We start from the raw sequence: 20,320 nt of genomic DNA on the forward strand, positions 1-20,320 counted from the left end.
CAGCCCAGCGCTATCGCACAAGATGGCCGCCAGCCCAGCGCCACTGCACAAGATGGCCGCCGGCCCAGCGCCACTGCACAAGATAGCCGCCGGCCCAGCGCCACTGCACAAGATGGCCACCGGCACGGCGCCACTGCACAAGATGGCCGCCGGCATGGTGCCACTGCATAAGATGGCAGCCACAGGTGACCGTCCAGAGTCGAGTCAGTTCCCCACGGACCAGGACCCCCTGATTTCCCAGAGTCGAGTCAGGTCCCCTTGGTCCCTCCAGAGTCGAGTCAGGTCCCCGTGGTCCCTCCAGAGTCAAGTCAGGTCCCCGTGGTTCTGGTCCCCGCTGATTTCCCAGAGTCGAGTCAGATCACCATTGACCGTCCTGAGTCAGGTCAGTCACCATTAACACCCAGGAGTCAAGCAAAACCACAGTTAGACCTCATGAGTCTAGTCAAGTCACTCTTTATCTTCATGGGCAAAGTCAAGTCACCAATGATCTTCATGGGCAAAGTCAAGTCACCAATGATCTTCATGGGCAAAGTCAAGTCACCAATGATCTTCATGGGCAAAGTCAAGTCACCAAGGGTCTTCATGAGCAAAGTCAAGTCACAGTTAATCTTCCTGAGTCAAGTCAAGCCACAGTTGATCTTCCTGAACCCAGTCAAATCACCACGGATCTACCATAGCCTCGTCACGTCTCAGCCGAACTTCCTGAGCGCTCATCCTATCCTGTCTGGGCCATGGAGGCCATCCAGGAACTCACTGCCTGCCCTGTCGTGGCCATGGAGACCATCTACCATCTCATCATGGCCACGAAGGCCACCCTTAACCTGTTCATGTTCTCTATTTCAGCCTTACCTGACCAGACTTGCTCTCCTGTGCCATCGATCCCACTGTGGTGGTCCTCTGCTCTGCCCTGGTAGGCTTCTATCTCGACCGCTCGGCTATGGTGGTCCTCTATGCCGCCCTGGTGGGCTTCTGTCTCGACCACACGGAGGTGGAGGTCCACTGCGCTGCCCTGGTGGGCTTCTGTCTCGTCCGCACAGCTGTGGTCGTCCTCTGCACCGCCCTGGTGGGCTTCTGTCTCGTCCACACAGCTGTGGTGATCCTCTGCTCCACCCTGGGTGGCATCTGTCTCGTCTGCTCGGCTGTGGTGGTCTTCAGTTCCGCCTGCGCCGTCCCGGTGGGCTCCAGTTTGACCTGCTCCACCCTGGATTCCTGCCCCGTCAGCTCTGCCCTGGGCCCCTGAACTTTCCGTTCCATCCTGGCCTCTTTGTTTTGTTGTTGTTTGTTTTTTTTACACTTCCTGTCTCTGTTCCCCTCTATGGACCTGGCCCTCCGTCCCTCCCCCTGGTCCTCTGCCGATCCACCTCCCTACTGGTCTGCTTGTGGTGTTGTTGGTTTTTTTTCCACTTCCGGTCTCGGTTTCCCTCTAAGGACCTGGCCCCCCGTCCCTCCCCCTGGTCCTCCACACTGGTAATGTCACAGTGTCTGGTGTGTGTTTCCCTGAGTGTCCACTAGTGGTCTCACTTCCCCATAGTCACCCCACTGCAGGCACTACATTTCTCACAAGCCTTTGTCCCATTCATCACTGTTAATTACACACCTGTTAATTGCACTCAGCTGTCTCCACTTTCATTGTTTTCACCTGTCCATATAAACCAGCCTGTCTCTATCTGTTTCATGGATTCCTTGTTTTCCGTCACCCGGATTTCTCGTGTTCCCTTGTGTTTTTCTTTTTTCTTGTTTGGACTGATTTTGTGGTTATGACCTATTGCCTGTTTTTTGGATTTTGACTGGATTACCTAGGGCTGGACGATTATGGCCTAAAATCAAAACCTCGATTAATTGAACATTTTACCTCGATTACGATTAATGAACGATTATTTTGTTCCTGTTTTGTTTTTTTGCCCTCATAGTTCACTGACAAGTACAATAATTTGTACTGTAAATATGATTGACTATCAGCAGTTATTTTATCTATTTTCAGAACATTTCTTACTAGGAATGGGATTGTTTGAATTTTATCGATTCCGATTCTGCTTATCTATTCCGATTCTTATCGATTCCTAGTTTCGATTCCAATAAGATTAAAAAAATTTAAAAAAAAGATGTCAAACCTTTTTACAAAGCATTCTGTTGCAGCTGAATAACATGAGCAAAAAATCAGCGGCCTACAAAACACTGCAAGAGAAATTTTGCCTGTGATTAAAAAAAAATACCATAGCAAAAACAACTAGATTAATATAAATTTCAAATATTAAAGTGTTAAAGACAAGTAATAAGATAGGTCGGTAATAAGATGGGAACAAACAAATCAATTAACAATATCATAAATAAATACAGTAGGTTGAAGCCTATTTGGGCAGTGCGGCGGTGCAGCGGCATTAACTGAATTTAGTCACGTGTTAAAATAATTCGCTTAACTACCGCCATTTTGAACTGACTGTAATAATAAAATGAGGGTTTGTAAACGAAGATGAAAGGACAAGTAAAGCATCAATAGCATTATATTATAACATTTTAACATCCTTAAAAACCATTATAAAATTTTAAGTAAGAGTTAATTTAAAAACGTGGGATAGTTTTAGGCTGCAGTAAAAATGTAAAAGAAAGACCTTTACACAAAGCCTTACTGCATGCTATTGTCATTAAACAGTCATTACTATATATATATATATATATATATATTAGTGGTGTAACGATACGCGTATTCGTATTGAACCGTTCGGTACGAGGCTTTCGGTTCGGTACACGGTACGCATTATGGACCGAACGGTTCGTTGGACTAATTAATTATATTTGAAAAAAAAAAAAATTGTGAAATATAATGATATGCGTTCAACAAGGTAGCCCAATAACCCAGACGACGTAACAGGCAATGCCCCTGACACCCCCGAAGTAGAAAAAAACACCAACTTATATTAATTTATTATTCTGTTAGTTTCATGGTAACATGCAATCAAGGTCTTCTGTTATATAGGCTATATTTAATATTCACTGTGGCATTTTCACCCGTTTAAACTTAAAATTCCATGAGATTTTAAATTCAGTTTAATAGTATTACAAATTCTGATTTAAACTAGTATAAAAACGTTTTTTTTTTATTATTTTTATCAATCGCAGATCTCACAGACGAACGTCTTAATATGATCGCACATTAGAAATGTTTGGTGAGATAATCGTCTTTATTATTAAGCAGGAGTTTACGTACAGTTAATGCGTGTGCGTGCTCCGCGCTCGTTGTGGTGTGTCTTAATATAATTGCACATTAGATATGTTTGGTGAGATAAGATGTGCATGATAACATTATTAAGCAAATTCCTTTTTTTTTCCCCCTTGTTCCAGTACCGAAAGCAGAACCGATAGCATCAGATCTTATATTGATATGGTCTTTCATAATTTAGCCCTGGGGCCAGTTTAATACTGGGTTTCGGTACACATCCCTACTTATACCTGACTTATATTTTTCCTCTCACAAACTCTGATTTATTTTTAAGCGTGTAAAAAAAAAAAAAACATGCAGCAAACAGAGAATAGGTGATGAATCCGTTAAAATGCAACTATAGACGACTTATATATTTTTTCCTCTAACAAACTTAATTTATTTTTTAGCGTGTTTAAAAAATAAAAAATAAAATAGACATGCAGCAAATGAAAATAGGCGATTAATCCGTTAAAATTTTATACTTCAGAGCAGAGCCTGGGCCTATAGGCTATCCAGGTTTTTTTTTTATTTTTTATTGCATCTGAAAATTTGATCAGCCTCCCGCGATGCTCAGCTGTGGACGATTTAAAAATGTTTGATATAAAGGTTGCTGTCCCATTTTATACAGGAATTGTTCATTTAAAAAAATCGAATTATATTGTTAGTTCTAATTATATTGTTAACACAAGTTCATTTAGACTATTTAACATGCACTGTGACATTTTATCCTTTTTTACTTATAAACTCCTTGAGAATTTAAAGTTAGTTTAATAGTATTTAAATTCAAGTTTAAAAATAGGTTTTAACTGCTAAATACCAACAACAATCTACTGCATGTGGATAAATAAAATGCATACTTTTCATAACATTTCATTATTCATAAAATGCATAACGTGTCTGGTGTTTGGATTTGTACTTCAATATAATGAGCTCTAAGTTTAATAGACTGGTTCTCTCTCTCTCTCTCTCTCTCTCTCTCTCTCAATCTCTCTCTCGCTCTATTTAACAGCATTAGCTCAATGAAATACGTCTAACTTCAGGTAGAATTAATGTTTTCCTGCTTGCTAAATGTTGGTCTCATGATCAATAAGTTGTATTGGCCTCAATCTGATTTAGTAAAGTCAAACCGCAGACTGAGCACGAGTCCCGCGCGCTGTGAGGCGGGAACAGAGGATTCCGCTTGGTCTGAAAGCCTTCCTCAAACATCCACGATCACAAATAACAATGATTTTCGTAAAATAATGATTAATTATTAATTGATGATTTGTTATTATCATTATGGTCTTGTGAAAATATATATATACGGATAAAAAGCTAAATGTTTTCATTTCATTTTCATTTCGGTTCATTCTTGGTTTAAAAAAAAATCTTCAGGTTCCATATGCAGAGCGAAATGGGAACGGTCCAGCATTTAGCAATAATTATTATTAACTCTATTTTTATTCTTGATTTTTTCAAACTACTAACACTTTACGTTTTTGAATTATGCCTTATGTGTGTCCAAAAATTGAGTATTTTCTGTTTCAGCTGTTTGTTCGCGCTGGTGTCTCGTGCACACAGGGCCGGCGCGTGCCTATAGGCGAACTAGGCAGTCGCCTAGGGCGGCAGCTCAGCCAGGGCGGCAAGAAAGAGAGAATGCGAGAGAGTGAGAGAGAGAGAGAGAGAGAGAGAGAGAGAGAAAATTATTAATTTATTTGTTTGTTTTACATAAGGTTACAGTTATCGCACTTATATCAAAAGCATTTTTTTACCCACTCCATTAGTATAAATTTAAATTCACTTTCAATTTAGAATAAAAATTCCCGCCCAGCCGCGCACTATTAGCATATGCGTGCAAAATACTTTAATGTATATTCAGAAATGTCAAAATGAATAAAATTAGGCTATCTGGTCATGAGTAAAAAAGACGACCGCTTTTAAATGAGAAACAATGAGGCTCCTTTTTGAAATTCATCGCCTCCGTTCTGTGAAAGAGCGCTTTTTGCTGCTTCGAGACCATGGGCACGTATTTGGATTTTAAAATGACATCGCATCTCTCAAAGAAAAGGAGAATACAATAGTTCTTCAGGATTGCTTAAGACACTTCAGGATTGCTTAAGACTGGAAAAGGCCCTGACTCATGGAGACTCGCGGGACGTTGATGGGCATGAATTGTTTGAAGAGCTGACTTTAGGCAGACGCCTGGTTGCTGGAGCCTGGTTGCTAAACCACTGGATGCACTTAAATTCATCTGTGAAAAAGGGATGGAATAAATTTTTCCAAATGTTTTTGTAGCATTGAGAGTGCTTCTCACTGTCACTGTGATCTCTGGAGAACGCGGTTTCTCAAAGCTTAAACTGATTAAAAATTGTCTCCGACTTACAAGTTAAACTCGAGGACGCAATCAAAGGGTTTGTCGCTGCGAAAGCCCGACCCGGCTTGTTGTGTGAATGTGTGTTTGTGTGTATCGGTCAAGAAAAAATCGAAACCTCCAGTACTTATGAGCTAAAAAGTTGTGTGCATATGTTTAGTTTTATTCTATAATAATATGAGCTGCGAGAATATAATGAATACAAAGAGTAGTGCTGCTGAGTGCAGGCATGTTTCAGCCCAGTAACACACCGTTCCTCAGAGCCAAAACACAGACCGAATTCTGTTCAGCTGGAGGGGGTTGGGTTTTGGGTAGTTATTCATGGCTTGTGGGGGTCGAGATAAAGGTGTGAATTGCTCTTTCATATGGACAGTGTCTTATGAGGCTTTCAACGTTGCTGAACCGGTTTATATAGGACTGTTGTTTTGGTTACTGTCCCCAAGTAAGATTTTTCTAGTTCTAGTCGTTCTTTTGTTATATTCAACTAATCAGAGGTTTATATAGAATTTACATAATCAAATCTTTATATATTCCGCGCTCAAGCACATCCATTAAGTTTGCCACAAAGTACATGAAGTAGCCTAATAATTGTGAAAAATGAGACATTTTAATTATTTATTAATAAACAAATGTTTTCTTGTCTGCTGCAAGATGAAATTCACAGTGCTGGCTCTCTCCGACAGAGAAATGCAACATTCACAGATTGTTGAATGTTGAATATTAATGCGCCCTGTCATTAATGCGAATTAATAATTTTTGCACAAATACTTGCATATGAATATTAATATGAATATGAATAATCATTAATTATTTTTACATGCAATTATCCAAAATGAAACCAAACAAGATTTGTAATAAAGATTAAAATAAATAAGAATAAAAGCTGCACATCTACCATCTAACTTTGCAGTGCAAATCTTGCACATATTTTACACACCTGCATTTAAATGCAGCTGCATTTTTTTTCTTCATTAAATAATATGAAAGCAAGTAGGGCTGGGTGATAAATCGATTTTATCAATTAACTCGAATTTGTAATTTACATTGGTTTGTTTGAATGAAAATCGGTTTTCTTTTTAACATCCACCGACGCACCACTCAGGCTCCCGTAGTTCAGAGTGGCCCAACCCTCTCCCGCGAGTCTGACAGAGACACGCCGCCGAGCAGAGGATGAGCTGAGCGGTGTGATTCTGACCGGAGCCGTGATATAACTGCATATTCGGCAAGAATTCATGTTAAACATATTTAGCTATGGCTTGATCAGGTTATAATGACTGCAATAGTCGAGCGGGATGTTAAAGGCTATATGAGTTTGTCTGTTTCTTTAACTGATTATTTTCGGGTTAAAGCATGATTTAAACGGATAAAGCACATTCACACGCAATCGCTTTAGCAATAAAGCATTCAAACAAATGTAATCTTACGTGCTACTACATTATCAATAGGCTATTTGATTTTGAAATCTTGAAGAAATTAATCGATCTGTTTAGATAAAATAACTGACAAAAATGTACTGTTATTTTCCTCACAAACAAAATTTGCTCAGCTGATGGGCTAGTTTTAACAAAAAATAAATATATAATAAAATAAATAATAAAAAATAATATATAATAAATAATAATAATAAAATAAAATGCTCTTTCCAGCATTAAGGTAATAACATCACAGTTGTTTTATCATCTTGTCTCAGTTATAAGTTTATAACTATATTAAAACTTGTTTTGAAAAATTTCTTTGTCATTTGAATATTGATTTTAAAATCGATTTAAATCATAAATCGGATTTTTTTTTAGGCCATATGCTATCGCCCAGCACTAAAAGCAAGTAAAGAAGGCTCCCTTTAAAATCACTTATGTTGTCAGTTATTGAAACTCTTTTTTTACATTGTGTGTATTTTGTTGATTATAATGAGAGAACTTGAGTTTAATCGTGAGGACAGTTTATTAATCCGTCCATTTATTAGAGTTTCAAAGATTTAATCGTGCAGGTTTAATTTTATTCGTTTCTTGTTTTAGGCTAATTAGGCCTAAATAATGGGAACGAAATTATACAGTGCTTCATGTTTAAACATGCAACAATTTCTTAATCAGTTTACAGACAAATGTTTTTTCCCCCATAAGTTAAAGGACAGCTAACGAATAACAAAAATGCATGTTGTTTTATTAAAGGAAAAATATATTTATATTGAAAATATTAATTAAAATATAGGCATAATATATGAAAATATTGACATTTTGCATATTAATCCATGTAGCCAACCCCCCTAAAATAGGCTACAACTTTTAATGCTCCGATGCAAAGTAAACCACAATTTCTTTTGAATAATATAACGCATAATTAATATAATATAAATAATACTGCACACCTTTTAAATGTGTCAAATCTAAAATATGGTTTAATACCATGTAGATTAGAGAAAATATAATCACAGGTTCAGGCACAGGCTTGACATTTATCCTGCTTGAATTCGTTCTAAGAAATGCACATAACTTCATAAGTACCAATCTTTCGTCTGTGGATATTAAATATTAAATATTTTAACTACAGTGTTTTTCTTTCATTTTCCCTGACTGAAGCCATCAAATCTAACACATCAGTGAGGCAAAACTGACGTCTATTAGCGAAAATGTGCTTTGATGCGCTTGTTTGATAACTTGTGGTTAAAGCGCCACTCAGCGGTCAAAGGCTGCAAATGCACTTTTAATCTTATTTTATTTTAATCTTATTACATCCAAAAGGCCCTTTTTACCGGCGCACGTACTGCCGCGGCGGCGGTAAAAAGGGCCTTTTGGATGTCTACTTAGTGTACAACTACAAAATTTCAGGTACAGAAACTGTAAGTTTGAAAACACTGCATAGTTTTCTTTTTATAAATAAAATAAAGATTAATCAAGTAAAGTTATTAAATATATTCAGTCAAGATCAGTGAATGTTTTTCTTTTGTTCTTTGATTAACATTAATGACAGGCAGCGCGTTTATTAGGCTGTTGTCTCTTTAAGCAAAAATACTGCACGTGTGTTTTCTTTCTCATCTGTTGACACAAACCGGGAACCCGCAGCGCGACCGCCAACCGCTGCTCTCTATGCACGCGCTTGTGCTTCATGTGCGCTGCACACAAACATGCTATATAAGGTTTTGAGATTCTAAGCTACTTTAGTGATAAATCACAGGACAGCGCTGACAACTAGTTTCTGTGTTCCTCTGTGCGTGCGACCTTCACATCCACTGTTTATATGAGTGTTCGTGCCACAATGCAGCTGCGCGAACATGCTAGCTCGATATAATAATACACATCCGGTCATCTAATCGCTTGAACGTCCAAACCATAAAACAAATACAACTGACAAAGTGTAGTGAAGACGCAAGGCTCACCGCTCACGCGCCATCACTATGTGTTGAACCGGCGTTCACCTCCGTGTTTTGCTTTTATGCCACTGACTGGAGAGCAGAGTCATGTGGCTACACACACGCTAGTATGCTTTTAAGGGGGAAGTGTTAACAGGATTAAAAAACTGAAATAACCGTCATGGGAAAATTACGTCGGTTAGAGGTTATGAATTTCGGTTTTGATTACTTTTCGATTAATCCTCCAGCCCTAGGATTACCCCCATTAAAATACTACGATTGGATCTCTCGTTTCCTGTGTGCAATCGTTACAGCGATACCGTTTTCCCTTTGCGCTTCATTTTTCTGCACGTGGCACTGTTTTGATGTGGGGGTGGAGTCAAGGGATGGAGGCGTGTACAACATGACTCCCTGGAAGTGACATCATCGGCCCGAGATGCAGCTCACTGATCCAGGTCCTGTCATGATGATCAGAGACTTTCGAGTGGATCATTTCTTTTTATTCAATAGCATTAAAACATTCATGTATTCGTTTTATTTACTTTATTAACAAATGTATATGTGTATTAGCAGCGTTTGCTCAAGTTAAAGAAGTTGTTAACATGAACATGTTTATTTCTCTCGATGTGCACACTTTTATAGCATTAAAATGTGTATTGTTTCATTTGGTTAACTGCAAGTGTTTGTTTAAAATCTCTTAACTTGTGGGAGGACGCCAGCACACAGAAGCGTTCTTTGCTCACATTAGTTCAGAGTTACTGCTAGTTTTAATGTAAAATAATGCAATTCACTTCATAAACTATAACTTACACCATTAAAGAGGTCTATGACTCAAGTTTCATATCGATTGTGAATTAGTTTTTCATTTACATAACTACTGGCATAAATTAATAAATGTCATTGTAAGATAACATTTTTTTTAACTCGAGCCTTTTTGGTTTAGTTTTGTCGTGGCGACAAGATATTAATTCTTGGGAACGTGATAATGTCGTGGCCACGAGTTTAATGAATAAACAAACCAGGGTGACCAGAGCAACCTGAGATTACCCGAGATTGATAAAATATTTTTTGTCCATCCCACAGTCTGTTGATCGTGTCTTTGTAATATATGTTCATGTATTGTAATATATGTTCATATAAGGCTATTATTATTTTTATCATTACCGTATTTTTCGGACTATAAGTCGCACCTAAGTATAAGTCGCATCAGCCCAAAAATATGTCATGACGAGGAAAAAAACACAAGTCGCACTGGACTATAAGTCACATTTATTTAGAACCAAGGACCGAGAGAAAACATTACTGTCTACAGCCGCGAGAGGGCGCTCTATGCTGCTCAGTGCTCCTGTAGCCTACTACCATATATAGAGACCATATATAATTGATAATAATATTATATTAATTAGGGCTATATTTTTATATTTATTTTTATGCTTATTTCCCCTTTCAATTCGTGTATTGCTTACCTAATTAACGTTCTGTGATAAATGAGTGTTTTCATTTACAAATGAAACTAGTGAATTATTCATTTATAATTCTACTATTTATTATTATAGGGTTAGGATATTTATTGGTAAATTCATCTTCTAAAGTGCACTTCTAGTAAAAATTCCTGTCAGGAATAGCATAATCAAAGCTTTATTGTCGGGCTTTTACAGTATAGGCTATTATTTACAAAACTCTTCAGGGCTGCGTTTTCCTCTGAGCTAATGTAAACAAAGAACGCTTCTGTGCGCTGGCGTCCTCCCACAAGTTAAGAGAGTTTAAACAAACACTTGCAGTTAACCAAATGAAACAATACACATTTTAATGCTATAAAAGTGTGCACGTCGAGAGAAATAAACAGCAGATGTTCATGTTAACAACTTCTTTAACTTGAGCAAACGCAGCTAATACACATACATTTGTTAATAAAGTTAATAAAATGAAAACATGAATGTTTTAATGCTATTGAATAAAAAGAAACGATCCACTCGAAAGTCTCTGCTCATCATGACAGGACCCTGATGAGTGAGCTGCGTCTCGGGCCGATGACGTCACTTCCAGCGAGGCATGTTGTACACGCCCCTGTCCCTCAATATATTCTCTCATAAATCTAAATAAAATGTATATTTTAGCATTTACAAAAAGCATTAGGCTACTAAAAAAAAATGAAAAAAATGTCAAACTAGACATTGTAGTCACTGGGGGAAAACAAAAAGTTAACATTATTATGTGAATTATGACATTATGTGAATGTTTTCTAACATACAAATAAAGTTTCTGTGTGGTAGAAAACACTGTGAAGCTGTTTTATACATACAAGTGACAACAGCTCTTTCTGGATTAGTGGTGGCATATCAGAGTGTTAATAGACATTTCAGAATCATTATCATTTATAGGAATTAGATCCTGATTGTGCACCTCTAAAGTGCAGACAGAAACCTTTGGTCATCTCATTGTGGTGTCACTTGTACTGCTTTTGCATGATGTGCTTTTACATAAAAATGAAGCTAGACCACCAAGCTGAAGATGCTATTGTTTCTATCTTAAAGACATTAAACCGATACAGGATGAGGAAAAAAGGAGTGCATCTGCTTATCACTATTTTTTGCTGTCAATTGGGGGAAGGGTAGGGAAGGGAACAGGTTGTCTTGTCATGCTGTTGCATGCTGGGATGCTGGAACACACATTGGAATACTTCCCTTGTTGCCCTGCCATAATACTGCCAAGAACTCCAGGCTTTCTGTGCCATTCTAATAAAAGTGAATAGGACAAAGATTTCCATGCAGTTTTCTGGTACACCATCAACAAAAAATTAAAAGTTAAATCCTTGTTTGCTTGCTTTATACACGTTCTGGTCCTTGTGCACGATTCACAAGTTCACATTATTCCAAAGAAAAATGTTTGTCTTTCAAATATTCCATCAAATTGTAAATGATTATATGTCAAGATGCTCTTGAGGATGAACTTGACCTTCAGCTTCTACATTCCAGCCTCCTTAAAAGTGCTTGCCTACTTTTCAAGATTCAATTAATTCCAGATGGATAACGTCAAGCTCTGTCACATTATAGAAGTAAAATGGTTACTGATTAGTGTTTTATGTTGACTTTAAGGAAGTCTCCTTCACTTATATATCAGCCAGGCCAATTAGCCAACCAATATATTACCAGTTTAAGGGTATCTGCGTCGTTCTAGTGTTTTTCCTGTAATGTGAAAAAGCTGAATTTTCAGCAGGCATTACTTCAATCTTCAATGTCACATTATCTTTAATAGCTGTGTGTTCCTGTGTGCAGGGGGAATGCCTACTCCAAGGCAAAGCCCTGTGGAGGAAAGGGAGGTGCTGAGTGGTGAGGGAAGATCCAACAACAACAACATGGCGACTGATGCCACCACCACCAACCTGCTGGCCTCTGTTAAAGAGCAGGTATGCCGCACTGTTTCCATCTGCCAGTGTCAGGCTGGAGGGGAGCTGCAATCTGAAGAGCAGCTCAAACATGAGTGGCCACAGATTGTAGATGTATTAAGTCAACCTTTTGCTCATTAGTCAAAAGTCATATTTGCATTATTAATTCCTGAGTGGGGAAAGCTGGCTTTGAGGACATTTTGTTATTTTATTAAATTTTTTATAACAAATTTATTTGAGTGTTTTTATCATATGTTTTAATATATAAGTTTAAAACCCAGATTCGTATTCAATGTAAATTTACACTTAATTTGAAGGCTAGATTTTAGTTACCAATTTTATTTTATATTATTTCATTACAAATCTTTGTAAGTGTTTTTATTGTATATTTTAATTTATTACACATTTTATTTTATATTATTGTGTTTAGAAACAAGCTGATAAAGTCTAGTTTTAAATTTAGATAATTTATTACATATACATTTATTTATCTTTTTTCTTCTTCTATTTTTTTTAATTATATATGTGTATAGTTCATCATTTTATTTTACCAGGCAAGTTTGGTTAAGAACAAAATTATTATTTACGTGTTTTCTCACTCTTTGGCCTTCTAATCTGTTTCACAGTTCAGTGTGTCATGAAAATGACTTATTAAACGGTTAACTTAATCCTTACAAATCTTGTTAATAGCATTCATTAATGCTGTGAGTCTATGTTTAAATCTAACTGATCGTCCCATTACCAGGCTTAACATGTTTCACTAGCACACCAGTAACTGCTGCATAGATTTCATTGCATTGTGAGGGTGTGATTGCAGTGATTTGTGTGGTCAAGTCTTGTCATTTCTTTGTGCTCCTCTTGGACAGAATCAGGACATAGGCAAGTATTGTCACTCTGAACAATAGGTTGAATAGAAGAGGCCTGGTACAGCTGGTAGCTCACAGCATGGCACAAGGCAGATAGCCATTGCCTGACTTATCTCGCCTGGAGAACAACACTCAATAATCTCTCCTTTTCACTGGCTACATTAATTGCAACCTCTTGTAATGCTTGCCAGCTTGAAACCTGCAATACTTTCAGAATATAATATCTATTTCAGAGCAGATACAATGCTCCAGAATCATTTCGTTGCAGTCTAACAATGGCAAGCAATCATGAAAATATGCAGTGACACAACAAAGTGATATTTTTTCTCCTCAGAATACTATAGTCAGTACAACAGCAATGTGGGCTGTTTATATGTGTGTGTGTGTGTGTGTGTGTGAGAGAGAGTGTGTCCCCTTTAAGGGCAGCTGCATCAACGAGTCTGTCTCTATCACAGAGAGGCAGGCCAACAGTGCAGCCTTCTCGCCTTCCACACACACACACATAAACAAACACACATGCATTACACACACACAGAGAGACTGAGGCAAGAGGAGGGGAAGAGGCCACAAATTCAGAAGCAAAGAGCAGCGAGACAGGATGGAAGCTGAGAAGAGACAGGATTTAAAGACAATGGATGTTAAATTAATGTTGTAACTGGAAACGGGTAGGATGTGTGTACTGCCTACACATGATGGAAATGTTTTTGATGTTAGAAGGCAGCGGTGGTGACACTTTTGTCCCTCCTGTCTTTCTGAAGGAGCTTCAGTTTGAACGGCTTACCAGAGAACTTGAAGAAGAGAGACAGATTGTGGCCAATCAACTGGAGCAATGCAGGTTGGGGGCGGAGTCTCCAGATGCTCCGAGTGACAGGTAAAAAACAGCTAATTTAAACATGCCGTACATTTAGCTTTCCTCATACTATATGACATTTGCTTTCCAAATGATGTTTCTTTCATATATTGAAAGTAAAAGTGTTATGAAAGTAGTCAATATGACTTTTGTACACTGTGTAATAGCTTTGTGTGAAGAACAGACTTAAATCCCATCTCTTTTGCTGTTGCTCTTCAATCTGCATTCCTATACATTCAGATATGGTGCCTTGAGTCATGTAACCAGGATTAACGTCAGTAATGTCAAACATCATGGGTTTTTGCTTGTCTTGTCATACAAGTTTTCAGTAAATGATGGCAGAATATATTTATGAACATCTGTGCTGCTTTCTCATTACGTTATTACCATGAGGCCTGCTCAGCATGTTTTTCCACTCAAAACATGCGCGTGATTGTAAATATTTGATCACTGTTGCTGATGTGCTTTTTAACCGTTTTAGTTAGAAATGGCAGTACTGAAGGAAATGAAAATTGTCATTTGACTTACCTTCAGTGAAATTTTTTTAAAGCAGAATGTCCAAGATTACACAACACTGAAGGGCAAGGAGGAGGATACCTAGCAAATGTTTTTTTTCTTGTTTATTATTTGGTGTTTTTATCCTTTTTTGGAGCTTTATTATAATTTGTATATATTTTTATTTCTTTTTTTATTAATTTACATTTTGTTGTTTGTTTAATTTTAGCATTTTTAATGTTTTTTTTCCCGATGTGTCTATATAGTTCTTCTTCATTTTTATTTCAGTTTTAGTTATTTTAGTAGTTCAAGTTAAACTACAATGAAGCAATCAATTATGCCTTGGCAACTGAAATAAAATAAGTTTCATAATTTTTGATAGTTTCTTTTATTTTAGTTAACATTTATTTTATTTTATTTTTAGTTTATGGTCTTAGTTTTAGTTTTGTTTTTATTTTTAGTTAACGGTAATAACCCTACAGTTCATTTTTGTTGTATGTAACTGAGCAGCTTGAACATTCTGCTAAACATCTTCTTTTGTGTTCCACAGAAGACAAAAATTCATTTTTTTATTTTAGGATGAAATGTTTTATTAATAAAATAACAAAATAAATTGAACATCATTGTTACATAATTTTTACAAGGAGGTTTTAGGAGGAGGCTTAATTATTGCACTTTAATGCTATTATTTTAAAGCATTCAAACATATCTTATATGAGTGTATCCGTGGCAACTATGCATTTAAACCCTCCTCCCTTCACACATAAATGGATCATTCTCATGCCCCTGCCTACACGTGAAACACATTTAGCTGTATAGTATATGTAGTCTTTGTACATACTGTACAGAAACACAGCACTCGCTGTTCTGTTTCTCATGGTGTGTGTCAGTATGAAGGACAAGTGTGCAGTGAAGCGCAAACAGTTGTCTCTCTTTCCTCACTGAATAATTACTTTTATGGAAAGTGGGTGTTTGTCAATTTACAGTAAACACATTCAAGCTTTAGGGTATTGTGAAAGTTTCTCGTTTAATGAATGTCATGAAAAGAGTGCTCTTGATAAATCAGAGATGTTTGCTACAAGCATCACTTTAGAAAGATTTATATTAAATCTGGTTAAGCTGAAGTACAGTTCTTCCCCATCTCTTGTTTTGCCACAGTGAACTCTTTGTGTCTGTATGTGTGCATGCACATGTCAGCTGCCTGTTTGTTCTCCTCATCTGTAAAGGAGTGTCTGTTCTGTTTTTACAGATGGTTTGTGCTTTTTTGCCACAGTATACAAGACATTTTTTCCCTTTTGCTTGAAGAAGGTCCATGTGTGCATTCTTGCTACCATGTGCCCTGTAACCTATTACCTTTAACCTTTCTCTGTGAGGCATTCCTGCTGTCCCAACTGTGCCCCCTTTCAGCTGTCGCTGTACCGGTGTCCTTTGACCCCTCCTTTGCAGACAGTGTCTCTTTTTGGCAGACATTAGAAGACACTCTTCTGCTGTTTTATGACAGTGGTGTCTACATTCTGTTATTAATTCAACCTGAACTCCTAATTCCACGTTCTGTCATTTTGCTCTTCTTCAGTTCCTACAAATGCACAAGTATGTTCATTTCTTGTCATTAACTGGACAGGATTTAAAAAATGTGTGTCATAGAGATGAACGCGGCAGTCAGTGGACTGTAACAATGTGATTGATGTTCACTTATAATGGTTTCCTAATGCTGGGCAAATGGAGCGGATCTTTTTGCTTTTCATTGACTTATTGGAAGATGAGATGGGCCATTCTACAAAACGGATGCCATTTGTATTTCTCCTAAACGTGTGAAAAATAACTAGAAATAGAAATAGCTGATGCCAAATTTGAGACATGCACAGTTCACTATGATTCACTAACACATCAACAAAACAACAGTACATTTATTTTAATTCTCTATTTATTTATTAATTTTTTTTATTGTATTTTGTTATGATAATGCCTTTTTGACCAGGAAAATAAATGTTAGTTTACTGTATTTACTCTTTCTATATACTGTACATATGTAGTACTATGGGACTATTTTCAGGTGTTGCATAATATCACGGCTCCTGCTGCACCCATTGTACGGCAGCAAAGTTCCTTGATTATTACGCCAGAATGAGAGTATAGTACCTAGCCGTATCAGCCTAGAAAATCACAACTTTTCATTTTCCGTCGGTCTTAGTACACGCTGTAACTACAGAAGAGTCCAGTTGTAAATAGGAAAAATATGCATGATGCTAACAGTCTAATCAGATTCAATGATATATGTTAAGCTAAGCTAAAAATGCTACTTCCAGACCTGGAGATTGGCTGAATGAATTTGAAAATGGTAAAACTCAACTGTTTAACTCTAGGGGAGTTGGAAAATGAGCCTATTTAAAAAAAAATACATGCCATTCCTTCAAGACATCATTAATGCTGTGAATCCCTGTTAAAATCCAACTATTCATCCCACAGTTCTTCATCGAAACAGATTTAGATAAATTTAGCATTCAATTACTTGCTCACCAGTGGATCTTCCACATTGAATGGGTTCTGTCAGAATGAGAGTTCAGAAACAGCTGAAAAAAGTAATCCACATGACTCTCCATAATTAAAACATTGTGAAGCGAAAAGTCAAACGGTTGATTATGGCATAAATACGAGTCTATACATAACAAGTGAAAACTGTCCAGAACAGTTCTAAAGAAATATGTTGTGGATTTTGATGTAAGAGGACAACAGGGGTTGGATTTTTTTTTCACTGCAGGGAAGTGTTATGGTGGATTATGGACTCAAATCATTGAAACATTCACATTGTTCGATTTTTACAAGCTGTTTGTACTCTCATTCTCGCGGAACCCATTCACTGCAGAGGATCCACTGAGCAAAAACATTTCTCCAAATCTGTGCTTATGAAGAAATAAACTCATCCTATATCTTGGATGGCCTGAGGGTGTGTACTTTAGTTTGGTGCCAAGTTTTACACTTGTGTTTTTATGAATAGGCATCTGAGTCATGGTGTAGATTCACATGAGATGAAGACTACTAAGAATTGTTTTCTATAGAAAGTGATTTAATTATACACCTTAATTGAGAGTCACCCACGTCAGTATATTTTGCCATGTGGAGATGACGTGATTTGTGATGTACATGTAAGAGAATGTTCACATTCATTGGCTTTTGTTGTGTAGAGACACTATTAGTGCAGTGTAAAATTAGACAGTGAATCACATTTTTATATGTGCTTTTCCAATGAAGAGAACACAAATACACCTTTAAAGCTCATAGTGTTTTAATATCAATTTATCGTACTGTATGTTTTGTTAGGTCTATCAGTGGGAGTGATCGTAAAATGCCTGCCCCGTTACCATGATTTTTATAGTAAGCAAGCGATAATTGGAAAGTGTATATTTAATACCAGTAAAAATGGTCTCATTAATAAACATTTTCGAGCTCCATAACCTTGAACTAAAGATTGTTAAATAAAAGCACAAAATGTCAAAATACATTGTAAAACTGTCAACTGTGTTAATTTCTGAAGGATTAATTATACGTATATTAAAATTATTTAATGCCATAATATATTACCACTTAAACACAATATTTATCTGTTTTTTTTTTAAAGTTAATTAAATCAACTTAAACTGAAAAAGGCACTCATTTCATAAAATGCCTCAGATGCTTTGTGCACCATGTGTGACATTGTTCTCCTCTCATTTAATCTTTTTTTTTCTTTTCTCGTCATTTTTTCCAGCTCTTCTGAGAAGTCTCTTCTGTGGAGATCTGCAGGTATTTTTGTTTTGTTCTATTCCTGCTTGTTATTTTTTCTTGTCACCTGTAAATAAGAGTTAGCAGAACTATGACATTTTAGACAGCACTGCAGTCACATACATACAGCCCAGATCACATAGTCTAGCTTGGAACAATGACTCTTAGATGGTTGAGCTGGCTGATTTTTGTACTCAAGGCTCTCTGAAGCATTTAGAGGACATTTGAATGTAATTGAGTGTAAATATTTTCCTGACCTATATTTCTTATGGTGTCTTATGGTTTAGTTACAGTATCCCAAAGCTGCACTATGTTGGCTATGTTATTGTAAGATATTATATTATAATATTTGGTATTTTTAATAACTTTTAACTGTGCCAAGAACTCTTTTACTCTTGACAAACACTTTGTTGTGGGTTCTGGACTTTTTCTTTTTATTCTGTTCTAAAAAAAGACATCAGACACTGTGGTCTTATGATCCGGTCACCCAACCTAATGAACAATATGCCATGAATTATTCCACTGAACTACATTTGAAATCTCATTTTCTCTCTTCAAATCCTCACAGGGCAGCTAAAACGGTTTTCTACCCTTTTCTTCAGTTTTAGCTCCTGTTGTCATCTCTAACTGTGAGAATGTCTTTAAAGTATGGAAACACAATAGACCAGACACCTTATTTTTCTGTGAAAATCGGAAATCATTTTACATTATCTGTCACTGGTTATTCTTTTGGGTAAATAATGATGGCATATTTTAGGTTAATGCTCCCTCTAAGTGTGTCAAGGGATGAAGGTAACTGTATCTTGATCATTTTTTTCAAATACTTAAACCTGCTCACAGTGTGATAACCATTTGGTCATCAGAATCCTCAGGTGCAGGTGTGTCTAAGCCGTCGGATGGTTGCTCCTCGCCCACATTTGGGGTCAGAGGTCAGGGGTTACTTTACTCTCCTGAATTGGAACAGATCTCCCTGCGTGAAAGTGAGGGTCTGTTCATTCACACTCCATATTGCCTTCTGTCACTTCTGTGTCAATAATTTATATTCATGACGTCTTTATGCAATGTTCCAAGTTGAATACAGCTGAAGATCTATGGGCAGCATCTGTGGCCTACTGTTGATTACCACAGAAAATAGTGTCTCTCAGTTTATACACTACTGTTCAGAGGATGTTTTTATGTTTAGGAAAGATGTCTTGTTTATTTATTTATTTTAGATGTGTTTATTTGATATACAGTAAAATCAGTAAGATTGTGAAATTACAATTTCAATTTAGTATGAAGACAAAGCAAGGCTGAATTATCAGCAGCCATTACTCAAGTCTTCAGTGCCACATGATTCTTCATAAATCTTTCTAATATGCTGATTTGTTATTAAAGTTCAAAAGAACAACATTTATTTGAAATAAAAATATTTTGGGATATTGTAAATGTCCTCACTGTCAGTTTTAGATGCATTTAATTATACCTTGGTACAGTAAAAAGTCTTTATACACCTAAATTGGAAACCTAGATGAGATGCACTTGCATTTCATAAGCTAATTACATTTTGCAATCCTTTTGAAGCAGACCACTTTTATAGGTGGATGAAAGTCTGGTTATGTTTTTCTGATGTAATACTTGTTAATGAAGTTTGCTCCATGCAAAAGTATTTTCACATGTACAGAAGCAGTCTTTTTATTACTGTGCACACAGTGTAGAAAGCAAATACCAGATAATTTTTTTTTTTGCTGGTTGAAGGATTGGAACTTTGAAATAAATAAATATTTTAACTTTTTTTTAATTCTTCAGACTGGAGTACTGTATTAATACTACATCCAGTAGTATGGCATCTTTGCAATATGTTACTGCTGCTTTTGGTCAAGAAACACTTCTGGTGTTAAAGGTGCTATGGTTCTACAGCTAGCCTGGTAGGCTTCTACTTTAAGAGATTTACTGTGTATATTAAGGCTTTTACAGTACTAAGATGTAAGTAGATTATACCAGTATCTGTAAATATGATAACTCTCACTGAGCATACTAAATAATTAAATATCAATATCATTATAAACCAATCAAAATAAAACAATGCAG

At 36.8% G+C, this 20,320-nt stretch overlaps 1 protein-coding gene across 5 annotated transcripts in view; it reads left to right on the plus strand.

The window, feature by feature from the left end:
- LOC132161430 (plakophilin-4-like) overlaps nucleotides 1-20,320 on the plus strand; it is a 58,669-nt gene that overhangs the window by 17,956 nt on the left and 20,393 nt on the right. For 2 of the 5 annotated variants that reach the window (XM_059571463.1, XM_059571461.1), the window contains exons 2-5: nucleotides 12,171-12,301; nucleotides 13,905-14,017; nucleotides 18,237-18,271; nucleotides 19,114-19,236. In XM_059571463.1, coding sequence (XP_059427446.1) covers nucleotides 12,176-12,301; nucleotides 13,905-14,017; nucleotides 18,237-18,271; nucleotides 19,114-19,236 — 397 coding nt within the window. In that variant the 5' untranslated portion in view covers nucleotides 12,171-12,175. Of the gene's footprint in view, nucleotides 1-12,170; nucleotides 12,302-13,601; nucleotides 13,812-13,904; nucleotides 14,018-18,236; nucleotides 19,237-20,320 lie in introns of those variants that run through there. The other 3 variants (XM_059571462.1, XM_059571464.1, XM_059571465.1) reach the window with 3 other exon arrangements.

This window comes from Carassius carassius, chromosome 17, assembly GCF_963082965.1.
Source record: "Carassius carassius chromosome 17, fCarCar2.1, whole genome shotgun sequence".
Classification (NCBI taxonomy): domain Eukaryota; kingdom Metazoa; phylum Chordata; class Actinopteri; order Cypriniformes; family Cyprinidae; genus Carassius; species Carassius carassius.